The 18,291-nt window shown below is 48.1% G+C and overlaps 1 protein-coding gene across 1 annotated transcript; it reads left to right on the top strand.

The window, feature by feature from the left end:
- Positions 1 to 6,369: 6,369 nt before the first annotated feature.
- LOC100759657 (putative ATP-dependent RNA helicase Pl10) lies at positions 6,370 to 8,558 on the top strand. Its single transcript, XM_027419053.1, is given in 4 exon segments — positions 6,370 to 6,513; positions 6,565 to 6,630; positions 6,632 to 6,810; positions 6,896 to 8,558. Coding segments are annotated over 4 exon segments (2,052 nt in total).
- The last annotated feature ends 9,733 nt before the right edge of the window (positions 8,559 to 18,291 follow it).

Here is an 18,291-nt window from a genome sequence, read left to right as displayed (position 1 = left end):
AGTGTTTTTCAGAACTGAAACAGTGACACATCAAGAAAAAAAGGGAGGACGTCTGTCCTTCCATCATGTGTTTGCCAAGCTAATGCTTTGAATTTCCACAAAGCACATCTATAACATCAAAGAGACTTGTAGAGGGCATCTCTTTCATCTAGCATCCTCTAGTGCCTATTTTGGGCTGCTGTCTATTATGAACACTCAAATTCTTGGATGAAGGAGAAAACATACTTCATACAACTGTAATAAAGTGAACATTTCAGTAAATCAGTGTTCTGTGTGTGCATGCATCTGTTGTGTTCAGTTTAATATTATACCTCTATTTTCAAACATTGCACTAGGGCCCAGCAAGATGTCTTTTCATGTAAGGCCACAGGCCTGGTCCCTCATCTCCATCCCAGGACCCTCATTAGTAGAAGGAGAGAACTGACTCCAATCCTGTTGCACAAATACATGGTCCCGGCTGCACGTACACACACAAGCACACACAAATGCATGAACACACAAAAAACATCATACAAAATTTAAGAATTAGAAATACTTCAGTAATAAGAGTGTGCTAACAATTGTATGAGCCAACAGATGCTGCTTTTATTTGCTGGTGGAAGGTTGTCATGCCAGAGGGTGATGGTCACAGAAAAAGTTGGTGTGACTATGGAAATCTTAATTGGTTGCTGTGTCAATAGACTTTTCATCTCATGAAAACATTTTCTGAGGTACACACTGCAATTTGATAGCATTTATGGCTACTAAGAACCGTGTGTGGTGCGGGACTGTCTTAGGGTTTCTGTTGCTGGGAAGAGACACCATGACCATGGCAACTCTTATAAAGGAAAAAATTGAATTGTGGCTGGCTTACAGTTTCAGAGGATTAGTCCATTATTGTCACAGAGAGAAGCATGGCAGCACACAGGCAGACATGGTGCTGGAGGAACTGAGGTCTGCAGACAATAGGAAGTGAACTATCACAGTGCATGTGTCTTGAGCATATGTCAGACCTCAAAACCCACCTCCACAGTGACTCACTTCCTCCAACAAGGACACACCCACTCCTACAAGGATACACTTCCTAATAGTGCCACTCCCTATCAGCCAAGCATTTAAACACATTAGTCTATGGGGACCATTCAAATAACCATAGTAACAAATGTCAGAAAATATTTTGCTTATGGTGTTTTTGTGTGTGCTACAGAATCAGCTTGTGTTTTGAATGTTTGCCTCTATATGAAATACATATTTAATGTTTACCTAAATCTGTATGAAATAACCCATTCAATGGATAAGGAAACCAGGGCTTAGGGGTATTAAGTACCAAAATTGAAATCATGGGGTTGGGCTTGTAAAATGAGGAAAGCTGATTGATTATACACAGGCCTCCACAGATTCTCTTCAGACTGTTGTAGGTAGTAACAGCGTGGCTGCTTGGAATCTTTAGGCTACGGAGCAATCTGGTAGCCTACACAACAGAGGCAGTCTCCATGAAGGCTTTCTTGTCAGCTTGCTTACACAGAAAATTTTATCAAGTCCTTTTGGTCCTTATGAAATTCTGAGTATATTGATTATTTTTAATGATTTACCCAATAAGACATCAACAGCTCCTATTTCCTGGATTAAAATGGCTAAGACATATCCCTACTCGAATTTTTTCCATACATGTTTGATCCACATGGGTAGAATGCAAGCCCCATTAGCAGTGACTTTGTTGTTTCAGGGAGGGAGACAATACTGCAATGTGTGTATGCGTTTGTCTCACTACTCTACTGAAAGGCTTGAGCAGTTAGTTCCTGGCATATGGAACTAGCTGTTCGTGGAATAAGTTTTTAAGGAGTCATGAGATGGTCTTATGTTCAAACCAGTCACTTAGGTCCCTTTTATATCATGAATCACAGAAATTGATTTTCTGTGAAAACGACACAGCTGCATATAGGGCTTCTTTTGCTTTGTTTTTCCTTAAAGGAAGCTGACCGTATGAGGCAGCTTGGCTTCCTCTTCCTAAACCTTTTAGTCCTGCGTTTTCATCCAGGGTGCTGGGTCCCTGGTATTGACCACCAGTGAAGTGGCAGGACAGCAGAGCAGGCATCGGGAAAGTAGAGTTCTGGGAAGACGACGGCTGTTTCCTTCCCGAAGTCCTCAGGGAGCCCAATGATAGACAATTTCGGGGATGCTGAAAGAGTGACTTCAGTAAGTCTAAGTCTCTTCCTGGGTTTTGTGGTGCTGAATTCAGTGGAAACTGTGCTTTTCGTTTTGTGTGGAAACAAGGGAAGAAGAGGTGAATGACGAGAACTGGATTAGAAAAGGAGAGAATTGTTCTGTCATCCTGCTGTGCCTTCCAAACTCTGGGTACAGTAAGCATCTCTCATATGCACTACAGATGTAGTCCTAATGATAAATCACTTTTTAATCAGTCATAATTTTGCGTTAAGTGCTGAATAAGTGCCCTTTGTTTCATACTTAAGCTGTCAGTGGTGAACATCAGGAGGCAGCCCAGTGCCCATCACTAAGCAGAGAAAAATCAATACCATTTTTAATTAAGGCAAGGCACAGCCGGGCTTGGAGACAAGCAAATCTCCTTGTCAGAGCATCTCCCCTTTAAACTCTTTCAGAAGTTCAGCTTAGAAGTTGAGAGAGAGCCAAATGTAGGGCCAGAGTGCTTTGTGGGTGGGCGTGGTCCAGACAGGCAAATATATGAAGCAGACAGTAAACACAGGCCAGGTGTGTGCTTTGTACTTGGTCTGTCCTACAGAGGATCTTTTTGGGGGGGTGGGGTTGGGGGAAGGGTGTTTCGAGACAGGGTCTCTTTGTGGCTTTCGAGGCTGTCCTGGAACTAGCTCTTGTAGACCAGGCTGGTCTTGAACTCCCAGAGATTCCCCCTGCCTCTGCCTCCCGAGTGCTGGGACTAAAGGTGTGCACCACTACCTGCGCAACTAATGAGAACTCTTAAAAGTATGATGGGCTGGGCAGTGGTGGCACACTCCTTTATCTCAGCACTCGGGAAGCAGAGGCAGGGGGATCTCTGTAAGTTCAAGGCCACTCTGGGCTACAGATCGAGTTCCAGGACAGGCTCCAAAGTTACACAGAGAAACCCTCTCTTGAAAAACAAAAAAGAAAATTGTGACGGGGATGCTGAAGCATAGAGCTCCACAACTGATGACCTCTGGTGGTATCTACATACCAGTGAGTATGTAGATAACACGAATTGGACTTTTTCCCTTATTTTTCCTTATTTTTCGGGGGAGGGGTTCACAAGGGTGATGGAAGAACTGGGAAGTATGATCAGGGTGCATGACGTGAAATTCCCAGAGAACCAATAAAATGTTATGTTGGAGCTCCTGGCTTATGGCAGGAGTATTTTCATTTGTAGATTGAGTTGAAGGAAAGCCAGACAGGCATTCTTGTTACTGCTATTTCTGTTTAGAATTCAGAACATGACGTGTTTTTATGCCTCTGTTCAGATTGTATTTTCTATCTTGGGTTTTTCTTATGTTGTGGAGCTAGAGTCCAGCAAGACAGAATTCGTGGTGTTTTACAGCCTAGTGACAGAAATGCCACCGTCACCTCATGTTCAAAGGGAGAGGAAGAGCAAAGCATGGAATTCTTGAGAGCTGATCTGGAAAGTTACCTACCTGGAACCCAACACTGCTAACAGGAAGCCCCTAGCTTATTTGGAGGAAGAATTCTTTAAAATTTGATTTGGAGTAACGCAAGGCAAAATATTTAACCAAATCCCTGACAATGACATAATCAGGATCCTAGGGAAATCAGGAAGGGTGGACAGAAAGCACTTTGACTAGTGAAGGTCAGAGTTACTGTAAGCATGCCCAACGTTTAGTTGTTACCATTTCCTTCACACGCTGAAAAACACTAAATCTGGTTTGGTGATTCAGTAGTCCATGCTGGTGTCAGTTCTCTCTGTTCGTAGTAACTTTCAAAATCCAGCAGCTTAAAATGACCTAGAGATACACGAGGACCTAACAGTTCATGTAGTTCAGAGGTCCAAAGGTTAGACTGACCTTAATCTTAATGGGATCGAGGAATCTTTTTTTTCTTTTTCCAGACAGGGTTTCTCTGTGTAGCTTTGGATCCTGTCCTAGATAGCTCTTATAGACCAAGCTGGCCTCAAACTCACAGAGATCTGCCTGCCTCTGCTTCCCGAGTGCTGGGATTAAAGGTGTGCTCCACCACTGCCTGTCAAGGAATCACTTTTTTTGTCTAAGCTTTTGATCTCTGCTTTCCTGGGTGTACTGACTTCATCTTCAATTGTCCAATGTGGGGTTAAAATTCTTAAAACAAACAATAACACTCTCATCCACTCTCATCTGCATCCCACACAAAGTTTAATATATTTTCACAGTCACTAATTTTTGCCTAAATCCTAAAGCTTCTGTGGAAAAATGAGCACTATTTTAAGTTAACACCTTTATATAGGGAAGAAGCAAGATGTCCAAAGTCTAATGAAGAAACAAACCAATAATGAGCTTTTCTGTTGCAGTTGTCAAAACAATTAAAACTCATGTGTAAATGTCTTGTGCCCTTTTTTTATTATTATTAAGTTTGTATGTGCACTGTTTGGACATAGGAGCTCATGGATGCCAGGAGGGAGCATCGGATCCCCCTGGAACTAAAGTTAACAGCTGTTGTGAGCCATAAGATGTGGGCGCTGGAAAACTAACTCCCCTCTTCAGCAAGAGCTGCAAGTGCTCTACTGCTAAGAGATCCTTCAAGTTCTTAAAGTTTTCCACAAAAAGTAGTAGCACACGTTTCAAACAAAACCCTTCCTTAGACCCGCAAAGGAATCCATGATCAAATCCACATCTGTAAGCACTATTTACCCAAACAATTTTCCAGTTATTTATTAAGACACGAGCCCTCTCCCCTTGCCCCACACCAAGCAGGATGCCCACGGGGTGTCTCGTTTATGTGGAGCAGGAGCATTCTAGGGTCCCTCCACCCCCACCTCAGGGAGATGCAGAGCGGGCTGCTCATCTCTGGCGACCCAGGGCAGCCAGCTTCCCTGTCACTTATAACTAGTGCTACCACCAGGAGGCCTCCATCCTTTCCCAGGCCTCCAGGTTGTGGCTGGGCAATTTTGGGGTCACCCCACCACCACCACTCGGGTCATAGCTGCGCAGTTCTGGGGTCACCCCATCACCCGGGTCGTGGCTGGACAATTCTGGGGTCACCCCATCACCACCACCCGGGTCGTGGCTGGACAGTTCTGGGGTCACCCCATCCATCACCCAGGTGATGGCTGGGCAATTCTGGGGTCACCCCATCCATCACCCGGGTGATGGCTGGGCAATTCTGGGATCACCCCACCACCCGGATGATGGCTGGGCAGTTCTGGGTCACCCCACCCTCCTCCGGGCGAGCAGGTGCGAGCATTTGGCCCTTAGCTGGCCCTCGGGGAAGGCCACTGTCGACCCTGCTTTACCTCCCCCAACCCCACCCTGGCCACCAACCGCCCTTCCCGCTTCCCCGCCCCCATTCAGAACCCTGGGTGCGAGCAACCGTTTCCTGGGGCAGCACAACATGGCCGCCCGCGGGGCAGCCGCGGCCACGTGACCGGCCGCCCCCCTCCTCCACCTCCTCCTCCCCTGACCCCGGGCGAGCCGGCGAGCCGGGCCTCCTTCAGCCGCACAAGCCCGCCCCCCGCCCGCGCCCGCCGCCCGCAGCGCCGAGGCCGAGGCAAGGGCGGCGCGGAAGGGCACAGCCACAAAATCACAACAACCAAACCCCTAGACCCCGAACCCCGAACCCCGCAGCCGACAGCGAGCAAGCGGGCGCCCGAGGCCTACAGCGAGCCTCCGAGCCTCACTGCCAGGGGCCCGAGTTCTCGCGAGATCTTGAGGACGCCCGGGGCCGGGGCCTCGGCGGCGCCGCCGGGGCCGGGAGGGAGGTGTGTTGTGAGGGGGGTCACGCGGAGCCGGGGGTGGGGGGAGCGGCCGTCGACGTCGTGCGGGCCCCAGGCCGGCGGCGGCGGCGCGCGAAGCGGCGAGCGTGCGCTGGCCCGTGCGTCGGAGAGGGCGTCGCGAGGCGGGAGCCCTGCGAGCACATGGTCGGCCATGGCGCGGCGGGCCTGACGAGGAAGTCTCGCGAGAGCGGGAATCGGCGGGCGGGCGGCGGCGGCGGCGGGCGGGGCGGGCGGGGCGGGGGGCGGCGTCGGCGTCGGGGCGGGGCGGGCGGGGGCGGCGTCGGCGTCGGGGCGGGGCGGAGCCACAGCGTTAGGGTTCAGAGGCGGGCGGAGCGGTGCGAGCGAGCGCAGCCGTCTTCGGGGGGCCGAGCTCGCCGTCCCAGGCTCGCCGTTCTCCCCGCGAGCGGAGCGAGGGCGCCCGTCGCTCGGCCGAGGCCGGCCCCGGTTCCCCGCAGCCTTCAGGGATGAGTCATGTGGCGGAGGAGGACGAGCTGGGGCTGGAGCAGCAGTTGGCTGGCCTGGAGCTGAGCTCTCCCGCGGACGGCCAGGGCGGCGCCGGAGCCGGCGGCGGGCGGCGGAGGCGCGGAGGCGCGGCGGCGGAGGAGGAGGCGGCGGCGGAGGAGGAGGCGGCGGCGGCGCGGCGGCGGCCGGGCCAGCAGGGGCGCTACATCCCTCCCCACCTCCGCAACCGGGAGGCGGGCGGCGGCGGCGGCGGCCAAGGCGTCGTCCTACGACAAGGACGGCTCACGGTGGGGTAAAGACAAGGATGCCTACAGCAGCTTCGGGTCCCGCAGCGACGCGAGGGCCAAGTCCAGCTTCTTCGGCGGCGACCGCGGGGGCGGCTCGAGGGGGAGGTTTGACCCCGACCGGGGGCCCCGGAGTGACTACGAGGGCCTGGGCGGCCGCGGCGGCAGCGGCGGCGGGCGGCGGCGGCGGAGGCAGCGGCGGCGGCGGCGGGGCGGCGGCAGCGGCGGAGGCGGCGGCGGCGGCGCGGAGGAGCGGCTTCGGCAAGTTCGAGCGCGGCGGGAACAGTCGCTGGTGCGACAGCAAGGCGGACGAAGACGACTGGTCCAAGCCGCTGCCGCCCAGCGAGCGCCTGGAGCAGGAGCTCTTCTCCGGGGGCAACACGGGCATCAACTTCGAGAAGTACGACGACATCCCGGTGGAGGCGACGGGCAACAACTGCCCCCCGCACATCGAGAGCTTCAGCGACGTCGAGATGGGCGAGATCATCATGGGCAACATCGAGCTCACCCGCTACACGCGCCCGACGCCCGTGCAGAAGCACGCCATCCCCATCATCAAGGAGAAACGGGACCTGATGGCCTGCGCCCAGACCGGCTCCGGCAAGACGGCCGCCTTCCTCCTGCCCATCCTGAGCCAGATCTACACGGACGGCCCCGGCGAGGCCCTGCGCGCCGTGAAGGAGAACGGCAAGTACGGGCGCCGCAAGCAGTATCCCATCTCCCTGGTCCTGGCCCCGACCCGGGAGCTGGCGGTGCAGATCTACGAGGAGGCCCGCAAGTTCTCGTACCGCTCCCGGGTCCGCCCCTGCGTGGTGTACGGGGGCGCGGATATCGGCCAGCAGATCCGAGACTTGGAACGCGGGTGCCACTTGTTGGTGGCCACCCCGGGGCGGCTAGTGGACATGATGGAGCGCGGCAAGATCGGACTGGACTTCTGCAAGTACCTGGTGTTGGACGAAGCGGACCGGATGTTGGACATGGGCTTCGAGCCTCAGATACGAAGAATAGTTGAGCAAGACACCATGCCCCCGAAAGGTGTCCGCCATACTATGATGTTCAGTGCCACTTTCCCCAAGGAAATACAGATGCTGGCCCGAGATTTCTTGGATGAATATATCTTTCTGGCCGTAGGACGAGTCGGGTCCACCTCGGAGAACATCACGCAGAAAGTCGTGTGGGTGGAAGAGGCAGACAAGCGATCGTTTCTGCTCGACCTCCTGAACGCGACAGGAAAGGATTCCCTGATCCTGGTGTTTGTGGAGACCAAAAAGGGTGCGGATTCTCTGGAGGATTTCTTATACCATGAGGGATACGCCTGTACCAGTATCCACGGAGACCGATCTCAGCGCGATAGAGAAGAGGCCCTCCACCAGTTCCGATCCGGAAAAAGTCCAATTCTCGTGGCTACAGCCGTAGCGGCAAGAGGACTGGATATTTCCAACGTGAAACACGTCATCAATTTTGACTTGCCTAGTGACATCGAAGAATATGTGCATCGAATTGGTCGTACAGGTCGTGTCGGAAACCTTGGCCTTGCCACCTCATTCTTCAATGAGAGGAACATAAATATTACCAAAGATTTGTTGGATCTTCTCGTTGAAGCAAAGCAAGAAGTGCCATCTTGGCTAGAAAACATGGCTTTTGAACACCATTACAAGGGTGGCAGTCGTGGACGGTCCAAGAGCAGATTCAGTGGAGGATTTGGTGCCAGAGACTATCGACAAAGTAGTGGCGCCAGCAGTTCCAGCTTCAGCAGCAGCCGGGCTGGCAACAGTCGCAGTGGTGGTGGAGGAGGCGGCCACGGCAGCAGCAGAGGGTTTGGTGGAGGTAGCTATGGAGGCTTTTACAACAGTGATGGATATGGAGGAAATTATAGCTCCCAGGGGGTTGACTGGTGGGGTAACTGAGCCCGCTTTGCCATGGGTCACTCTACCAAAAAATACAGCAACCACATGTTATTTAGCCAGACTATACCTTGTATAGTTTGAAGAATTCACAGCACATTGCCTCCTGTGATTTCCCCACTGACTATTTTTTAAGGAAGCTAAAAGTCACAAGAAAAGATGAAAGGAGCAACCCAGAAGCGCCGTTCAGAAGGTGGTTTGAAGACTTGATTGTTGTAGTTTGGATTAACTCTCCTCTTACCCCATCCTACTAAGGACTAAGGATCATTTGTTAGTTAATGTACTGTACCTTTAACTTTAGACAGCTTTTATTCTGATGTCCCGTTGGCTCAGTAATGCTTAAGATATCAAATTGTTTTAACAAAATAAATTTTCTGAACTTGGGCTAAGAAAACGAAAGAAAGGGACAGGTATTTTTTATGGGAGTGGACTGTCCTTGGCAGTGCTCAGAAGGTACTCTCAGGAAGGCAGGGGTGTGGCCCAGGATGAAGGATGGCATTTGGAAATGTATAAATTACAGCCCAGGGGTTCACGAGCAGTTATGGTTGAGATATCTGTTTAAGTGTACAGTTCTAGTTGCAACTTAGCACCACCAGGAAATGCAATACCGTCTTCCTTTTCCTGTGTACTTTAAACAATCCTTTGTTAGTGGTCATCCCCAGTGACGTCATGGCAGCCTTTGAGTCACAAGTCAGCGTTCATGCTTAGTACCGTGATGTAGAGGATATGAACGGCTCTGAATAAATGGTAGCGGGAAACCATGGAAGAAATGGTCTATATGCTTTAATTCAAGCAGGTTTGGGAAAGACGTGGGTGTTGAGTAACTAGAGAATCACTTTCTCTTGTGGGAGGTGTGAAGATAGACAAGAATGGGATATTTGATATTAAAGAACACAGAAATAGTTCCTCAATTTGAGCAGGCATTGATGGAATTTCCATGTGTAATGATGGAACTGCAAACAAATGCATGCCTGTTCTCATTTCTACCTATTTGTTGTAGAGAACGTCATCAATAAACCACTACATCTCACTTGGGATCATGGTTTTGGTTTTTGTTTTGAGGCAGGCCCTCCTGTTGCCCAGGGTAGTCTCTTAACTCATTACGTATCTGAGACTGGCCTTCATCTTCTTGTTCCTCCTACCTCCCAAGTGCACGCACCACCATACTTGGTGGGATCATGAATTTTTAAATGGCATTGTTTACGTAGACAGTTCCCCCAATATTTTCTCATGTCCTGCTCCATGCCCCAGGACATCCTACCTATCAAATTACTGCCCCTGGAATAACTGCTTAGATAAAAATTAGTTGACATGGAATAGTTACCTTCGGCCATTGGTCAATGAGTGGGTTACGTTGTCTACCTAAGGCCAGAAACACAGGAAGCTGTATATATGTGCGCATGTAAACATGTTCATATAGTTTAAATTTGGGTAAGTAGATATGCTGTGGATTGATTCATAAAACAGTTTGTCCTATTAGAAAAACAATGTCACAGCCAATCCATTATTTATGGTCCAACCCAAGAATTCCGAATAGTATTGACCCTCAAATTATAACTGCTCATAAAACTATCAAGAGTTCTTTGTGGCCTCCATCAGTACTAACCCCTGGTTGTCTACAGAGACCTCCACTCCTCAGTCCCCTGAGTCTCCCTTACTTTACTCTGCATGTGTTTATGCTAGGGCTTCCCTGAAATCCTTCCCTGAGGTCCACTTGAGACCTTGTTTATATACCTCTACTATCAAAGCAAGTCTTGGTCAAAGTTCATTTTTCTCCATGAAACTAGCTTTAAAAGTTACAGTCCCAACAGTAATGAGAAGTAATTATACTTGTCTTTTATGCCTGTTACCTTGAGCTCACTCGTCTAAATGTTGAGATTCTTACTTTGTGTTAAAGTTTTATGTTTTTTTTTTTGTTTTTTTTGTTTTTTTAAATACCATGTTCCCTTCCCAGTTGCCCTTTGCAACTGCACTAAGTTCATGGTCAGTCAATGTGGGTTGAATGGAATCCCAGAGAGCCTTTATTCCCCAGATGTGCTTTCAACTGCACTTATCCTGGTAGAGTGTGGTAGAACACACCAACAGTGTGTTCTACCACTGCACCAACAGTGTTGTATGTGTGAGATGAAGTGAGTGAGAGGCACGCAGGCGATCCCAGGGGAATTGTAGGAATTGGACACCACTGATTGGGGGTGTGTTAGGGGTAATGGGTAATTACACACTTAAATACAACCGAGCTCTACATCAAACAGAGTGACTGTTCTCCATGTACTAGTCGTTTCAGTTCAGATGGTGTCAGTAATGATTTCCAAATATTTTAAATCTTTAAGCTCAGTTTGACAGTACTCTGGAAGCTTGAAGAGCACAGGATCTTTTCTGACTTGACTGGAAGTTGAGAGTACAGCCAAGCCACCCAGGACAATTTGTGTTCTATTGAAAAAAAAAAAGACAATAGATTGTCCCATTTACCAAGTATCCCTTTCCTCTATTAATATATTAACATGATTTGCTAATAATAATAATAATGTTAACATATATTAACATAACAGTTAATGAGCCTCTGGTCATACTTTACTGTTGGCTAATGTCCACACTTTACTGAGATTCCGTTGGCTTTTCCTAGTGTCCTATTCCCGGCCCTGTCTAGGACACTATATTACATTTATTCAGTAAGTCACCCGAGGTTCCTCCTGGCTGTGACAGTTTCTCAGACATTCCTCATTTCTGCTGACCTTGACAGATTTTTTTTTTTTCTTTTGAGTGCTGGTCAGGTACTTTGCCCTACAATTAAAACTAGTTGGATTTTTCTTTTTTCCTCATGATTAGACTGGGGCTGTGGGTCTTTAGGAGCATGAGCATAGGTAAAATGTCATTTTTTTGTCATGGCAAGGACACACACAGAAATTCTGAAGTATCAGAATTGATAGGGCCCTAAATCAACTGGCTGAGGTGGTCGAGCTGGCAGGTTTTCCCTCTCTGCTGTGTGCTTGATTGTTTTCCCCTCCACAATTTTGTTGCTGTTGTTGCTTTTGGAGACAGGGTTTCACCAGACTGGCCTTGAACTCTGAACCCTCCTACCTTGGAGTCTTTGAACTAAGAGTACAGGCGTGCTTCACATCTGCTTTCTTTTCGTTCTGCACCATGAACCACCCACATTTAAGGCATGGAGAGTGTAGGCTCTTCTCCCTTCCCTTCCTTGGCCCATTCATTTTATATCCGTATGGAGCAATGGACGTGTGGAAGTTCCACTTACAGTCTTTTTTTTTTTTTTTTCTTTTTGGTTTTTCCACTTACAGTCTTGAGTTACAACTTTGTTGCTCAAAGGTTGTACGAAGTCTGTGAAATATGAAAGGATGTTTTAATGTTGAGATAGATTATTTTTAAATGTATAATTATTAATCACTCCACTGAGGTCACCTGCATTTCTCTGTCTTACTCCATTTCCTTCCATTCACAGAACCTCTTTGCCCCCTGTGTTTCCCTTGACTCTCCCAAGATTAATTGTTGTAGATTCAAGGGCCTGCTGGGGCCAAGTCCCATCTGGGGTTCCCTGAACCCATTCACTTACAAATCAATCCATATAAACTGACCATGAACTTGGTGTGGTTGCTAAGGGCAATGGAAAAGTGAACATAACATTAAAAGCTTAAAGTGTATGAAGGCAAAGCTTTGGTCACTGGGAGCTAGTTGAGCTGGTTCCAGTGTCTGTCTGTTATACCCTTGCCATGTGGTTTCTGGGAAGTCAACAAGTACTTCCTTATTTTTCTGGTGTGTTATTTCAGCTCCCGCTGTAGCTGTCAGCTTCTTGTTTTAGTGACAGATACCCATGAGAAAGGATTTAAGAAGGGGAAGCCTTATTTGGGCTCACAGTTTGGTTTCACTCTGCGGTCATTCAACCTTTTTGCTTTGGGTTTGTGCAGTATAGCATGTGATGTCAGGAGCCTGTGGAGGGAAGGCCTGTTCACCCCAGGGGGGTGAGAGGCAGAAAGAGGATGGGATGGGGACTTGATATCCCCTCTGCTCTAACTTCATTTCTGTTGCTGCGATGAAGTATCTTAACCAAAAACAATTTGGTAGAGAAGGCTTACAATTAGTCCATCATTATAGGGAAATCAAGGCAGGGCTTCAGGTAGCCACATCACATTTATAGTCAAGAACCAACACAAATGGGAGCTCACTTGCTTGTCATCAAGTCTGTTTCTCCACTGAGGCACAGTTCAGTTCGGATTCCTTGCCAGGGAGTGTGTCTCTCACAGTGGGCTGGGATACTTTCATGTCCCTTAACTTATGACATTCCCACAGCAGACATGCCGTGGGACCAACTCACTGTAGACAGCCCCTCATTGAGACCATCTTTCTGGGTGATTCTAGGTTGTGTCAAGACGCCAGCGCTAATCATCATACCCTACTGGGCCCTACCACCTCTCAGTAGTGCAATGGCCTAAGAACCAACCCATCAACACACCCAAGAGTCAAACTATAGCAGCTAGTAACTCACTCAGCTATTGCTAGATGCGGTGTGTGTTAAGTTCTATCCCAGCTCATTTGGTGTCTTGCTTTCTGTAGTTTAATTCTCAGATCCCATTGCCTGTGATAGAGTTTTTTTTCTCTTGCTAAAAAAAAAAATACTCATATCACTAATTGGATGTTTACATTTTCCCTTCTAAATGTTTATGTTTCTCTTTATATAAGGTATTGGCATGAAATTCATAATTATTCCTACAAAGTGCATGTGCCTGTTTAAATAATTCTAGGGGCTTTGTGAAATGTAGACATTGTAAGAAGCAAGGCTCTAAAAGTTAAGTGAGTCCCCATTGGCATGCCCTAGTGTTTATTTTCCTGCCTCCTGGTCCTGTCTGCACAGCTGACATAAAGCAACACATTGACCTGGAAGCTAAAAAGAAAAAAAAGGCTAGCATGAATGTGGACAGATACTATAAATTTATGTCTTGGGTCAACATAATCTGCTCTTGCCTCCCCCTTCAGGACTTCTTGCCCCCTAGTCTGGCTTTAGACGATGAATTTCCAGGGGAGTTTGTGCCTTTTGATCGCCCCACTGATCTGCCCATTGGCAGAAGCGCTGTGGGATGCAGAATAAAATAATGAAGTTAATTTGATGTGCTCTCTGCGTCCGCTCTTAAGATCTGCATGTCTCTATTGTGTTAGATTTCTAATGAGATCCCATTGCCTGCTCGGGCTGTGGGAGGTGTTCATCCCAGGAGAGTCCTCCCCACTTTCATCCCATCTTTAAGGGGTGCGGACCTGCCTGCTCTTGAGCCATGGGGTGATCACATTTCCCTTCTGGAACTCTGATGGACAAGAAGTAGGGCAGTAGCTTCTGCTGCAGGGGCGTGGGAGTCTTCCATTACCTCCAGGGGAAGGAAAGTAGGTTCAGAAGTCGATGCTGGGCTAAGGGGTTCACAGCACTCCAAGCAGACTCCCCACTCTAGGCATTGCTCCTCAGACAATGGCACTGGAGTGTCTAAGTGCCTTGTTCTTTCATTGCCACCAGAATGACACAGTGAGCATAGAAACAGAACTCACAGAGCTCTCAGTCACATTGAATCATTTCTCTATTTTAGAAGGCTGGGCTAGCTAGGTACCATCTGAGCAGGATGGATGTGTGAAGTTGATTTTGGAGAAGCCTACCTGACTGTCCTTATCCAAAGTTCCTTGACTCCGTCTACCCTCCCACTACCTGTCTTGAGCCCTTTAAGCCTTTTCCCAAAGGTTCAGCCCTCTGTGTCTTGCTTGCCCTGGTATGTGTCTGTAAAGATTTTTGCCACACCGCTGACTTTATTTCTTACCTATTTTCACACTGAAATATTTAATTTATGACTCACAAATGATTTCATTCACTGGGTGTCCAATGTAAAATGATTGTTTTCACTTCAAAAGCCGCTTTTGCCAGGTGTGGTGGCTCACGCCTTTAATCCCAGCACTTGGGAGATGGAGGCAGGTACATCTCTGTGAGTTCAAGGCCCTCCAGTGAGTTACAGAACAGCCAAGGCTATAGGGCTCTATAGAGAAACCCTGTCTCAAAAAAGCAAACAAACAAATCCAAAGAAACAAACATCAAACAAAAAGCTGCATTTGAGACTGGTCAAACATCCTCGCTGGAAAGATCTGTGTGGTAGGGTATAAGTGCCAGTAATTCACTGTTCACCAGGTTACTCTCATAATAAAAGGGGTTCGGAACTATTTTAGATACAGAAAGAAGCCTGATCACGTCCCTCAGAGGCAATTGGTGTTCAGAAGCACTCAAATGTCCGACTGAAACCAGGGAGGAAAGGGAAGGCATAGTGATTGGCATTTCTAGGGGGAAAGGGTAGTTTATATCTAATCTAAGGTCTTTAAGAGGATTCTATCATCTGTGGTTTGGCTCTCGGTGGACGGGTGTCTGTATCACGGAAGCACCATACATAATTCACCACCAGGGAGGCCCCAGAACTTAGTGAGAAAGCTAAATTACCTGTCACTCCTAGAAAAGGTGTTCCCTGCAGGTCAAGGTTGAAAGCTCTGGTGGACCCCAGTGAGGAAGAGCACATCCATTTGTTCTGAAGTGTCAGGGAGGGGTGTTCCAGTAGACCAAGCAGACACTGTTCACACCTTGAATCTGCCACTTGTTTTGCAGGGCCAATTAACTAACACACTTTGATTCTGACATCAGACTGCTTTTTGAACAATCAGAGGCCTTTGGCGGATGTCACTTCAGTGGAGACTGGGAGGACCGGCTGTCTTCCTGGAGGGGTAGAGCAGGACTGGACTTCCTGTCAGAGGGGTGAGCCTCCATAGCTTCTACAGAATAGGCAAGCATTCTATCACTACGAGGAATAGAACCCGAGTCCAGTCCTAGGCAGACTGGTTGAGGAACACAGTTGCTGAGAGGTAGGTGGGAAGTAGAGGTGGGTGGAACCCGCATGAGGGAGACGGGGTGGGGAACCACACGAGCTCACACCCCGATGTGCTGCAGCCACCAACGAACCTAGAACGATAGGGTCGGGGAGAACAAGGAATGACAGCAAGACAGGTTTCTGATCAAGCTGCAATTTTTTATTTTTCACAGGGACCTGATATAGGGGTGCCAAGCAGGGAGTTTGGCAAGAAGGGAGAGGTCATTTGAGGCTGCTTGCCTGATAACCAGGCTAAGGAATGTCCCTGTGCATGAGTCCTTGAGAGTGCAGGAGGTTAGCAAGGTCACACACAGGGTGCAGGTGTTAGATAGTGGGTTAGAAGAGGGGAAGAGTTGCTAGGTAACCTGACCATGAAATGTGTCTTTCCTTCTATAAGCTACTTCATGAGCCCAGACATTATGTATCAGTGAGGAAAGGATTGAAGGCAGCTATTCTTTTAATCATAATGGGTTATGCTGGCAGCTCTCTCTGAAGTAGCCCAAGTCTCTTACAGGTCCAAGGTTACTTTTGCCATGGCCCTGTTTGAGGCATCCATAATACATGGATTGCGCCTTAGATTGGTCACCTATATGTCAGAAAGTTTGTTTTTAAAGTGATACAATAAAAACGAGACAAGAGACACACACTTGGGGGTGGCTGGCAGAAAGAGAGAATGAGGGGAAGAGACTTAGAATATTGCTCTCAGTAGTGTTTTCTAAATGTTATTTTTTAGTGTTCGGTGAGTTTGGTTTTGCTATTTTATAGCAGCCTATACTTTGGAAGCAAATTTTTGTCAAGAATTGGATCGTATACATTCGCTGTTTCTTAGTAAACTGAAAAGAATGCCTGCTTCAGGTTTCTGACTGAGTGTCTGGATAGAGAAGGATGCTTCATCACAAGGAAAACTCACCGACCTTAACACAGTCATGAACCCACTCAGAAGCTGGAAGGCTCCGGGTCCCCTGGGAAGTGTGAGCTAGCCTGGGAACAGGGGAGAACAACTGCACATGTGTTGAAAGTTGAGAAGAAACTGCAAGGCAACGGGTGTCAGGGCCATCAGATGCTCCCCATAACCACTCGGTTGACCAATGCTTGAGAACTCCTTGCTACAGTTTGGAAAATCCTCACCGTTTAAGTTGAGGTGATGAGGATGAGAGCTAGGATTTTTAAATATCAACTATATATGGATGACACCCAAATTTGCATCTCCACTCAAGTGTCCTTCTGAATCCAGAACTCGTTTCAAACTGACTGTGGGAGGAGTCGGGTGAAAGGATGGCTCAGCCGGTAAAGTGTTTGCTCCACAAGCTTGAGGAACTGCATTTGATACCCCAGAATGCATGGTAAAATTAAAGAGGGGTGCAGAAACCTGTGATACCATGGGGAATTCCTGGCACTTTTCTGTCTGCAAGCCTTGCATGCTTGGCAAATTCAAGACCCGTGAAAGGCCCTATCTCAAAAGCAGGTGGCTGGTGTTTGGATAACACCAATCAAGATGGCCCTCTGACATTCCATGAGCATGCACACATACCCACACCACTCACACTCTCATAGACACACACACACACACACACACACACACACACACTCACACACATTCACACACTCATATACACACTCATACACACACTCACACACATTCACACACTCATATACACACTCATACACACATATACACACACACACACTCTCATACACTCATACACACACACATACACTCACACACACACACAAACTCACACATTCACACACACACACACATACACTCACACACACTCTCTCATACTCACACACACACACACACACACACACACACACACACACACACACTCACAAATGACTGTCTATAAGACTTCTTCTTTTGAAAGCCCACCTTTCACTCATGACAATTACAGGCTCCTCATAAGTGTTTTCAAACCTGTTCTACCATCTTGCTGTTAGCATTTAACAGCAAAATATTTTTTCCAGTTGGTCAGAGCCCAAACCTTGAATCGTCTATAGTCTATGTCTATGTTGTGATGAAATCCTGTCTTATTTCCAGATGGGTTCCGAATCACACCTCATCAACTCCACTATCTCTACCCTGATCCAAGCTACTTTCATTTCCTCTTGGATCCTGGCAGCTTTGGCCCTGCCTCTTTTATCTCCCCGCCCCCCCCACCTGGTTGCTCTCTAGCCACACAAGGTAGTAGGATTCTGTCAGAGATGGCAAGAGCGTACTGCCCCCTGCTTAAAACCCAACACCAAGCATAGTTCTTAGGTGTTTAGGGCCCTCACCAGACATGGATGATTGATGCTCATCCCTCTGCTCCCCTGGACCAGTCAACCCACTCTCACTGGGTCACATAAAGCTCCTGTCTCCCTGGGCCTTGGCACTTTTTATTGGATTGCTCAAGTGGCCGGTGTCACCCTCTGTCTCTTTCAATATTTTACTCAAATGTTAGTTTCTCTGAGAGGCCCTCCTTTGATTCTTCCTGTCTGCTCTGCTTTCTGCCAGACTTAAGACATGCCGGTTCCTTACCGGGCAGAGTGACTCCCCCCTAGAGTGCAAACTCACCGAAGACAGCTACCTCTCTCATTACCACTACTGTGCCAGGACCCCCAGGGCCTGGAAAACAATAGTGCCCAGTAGTTGTGGATAGAATAAACAAATTCTTGAGAAAAATGTAAAACTGTGACTTGATAACTTCTACAATTTATACTCTTTGTAGAGATATATTTTAAAATATGTTAAGTGTAATAAAATGTTTTCCTTTTTTGTTGTGCAGTTGTGTGTGTTCTATAAATGCAATGAATCATGGAGACTCTCCTTCAACTGAGATAGAGAAAAACCCCAGCACCTC

This window comes from Cricetulus griseus, chromosome 5 (genome assembly GCF_003668045.3).
Source record: "Cricetulus griseus strain 17A/GY chromosome 5, alternate assembly CriGri-PICRH-1.0, whole genome shotgun sequence".
Classification (NCBI taxonomy): Eukaryota; Metazoa; Chordata; class Mammalia; order Rodentia; family Cricetidae; genus Cricetulus; species Cricetulus griseus.
This window is presented reverse-complemented; position numbering and strand designations above follow the sequence as displayed.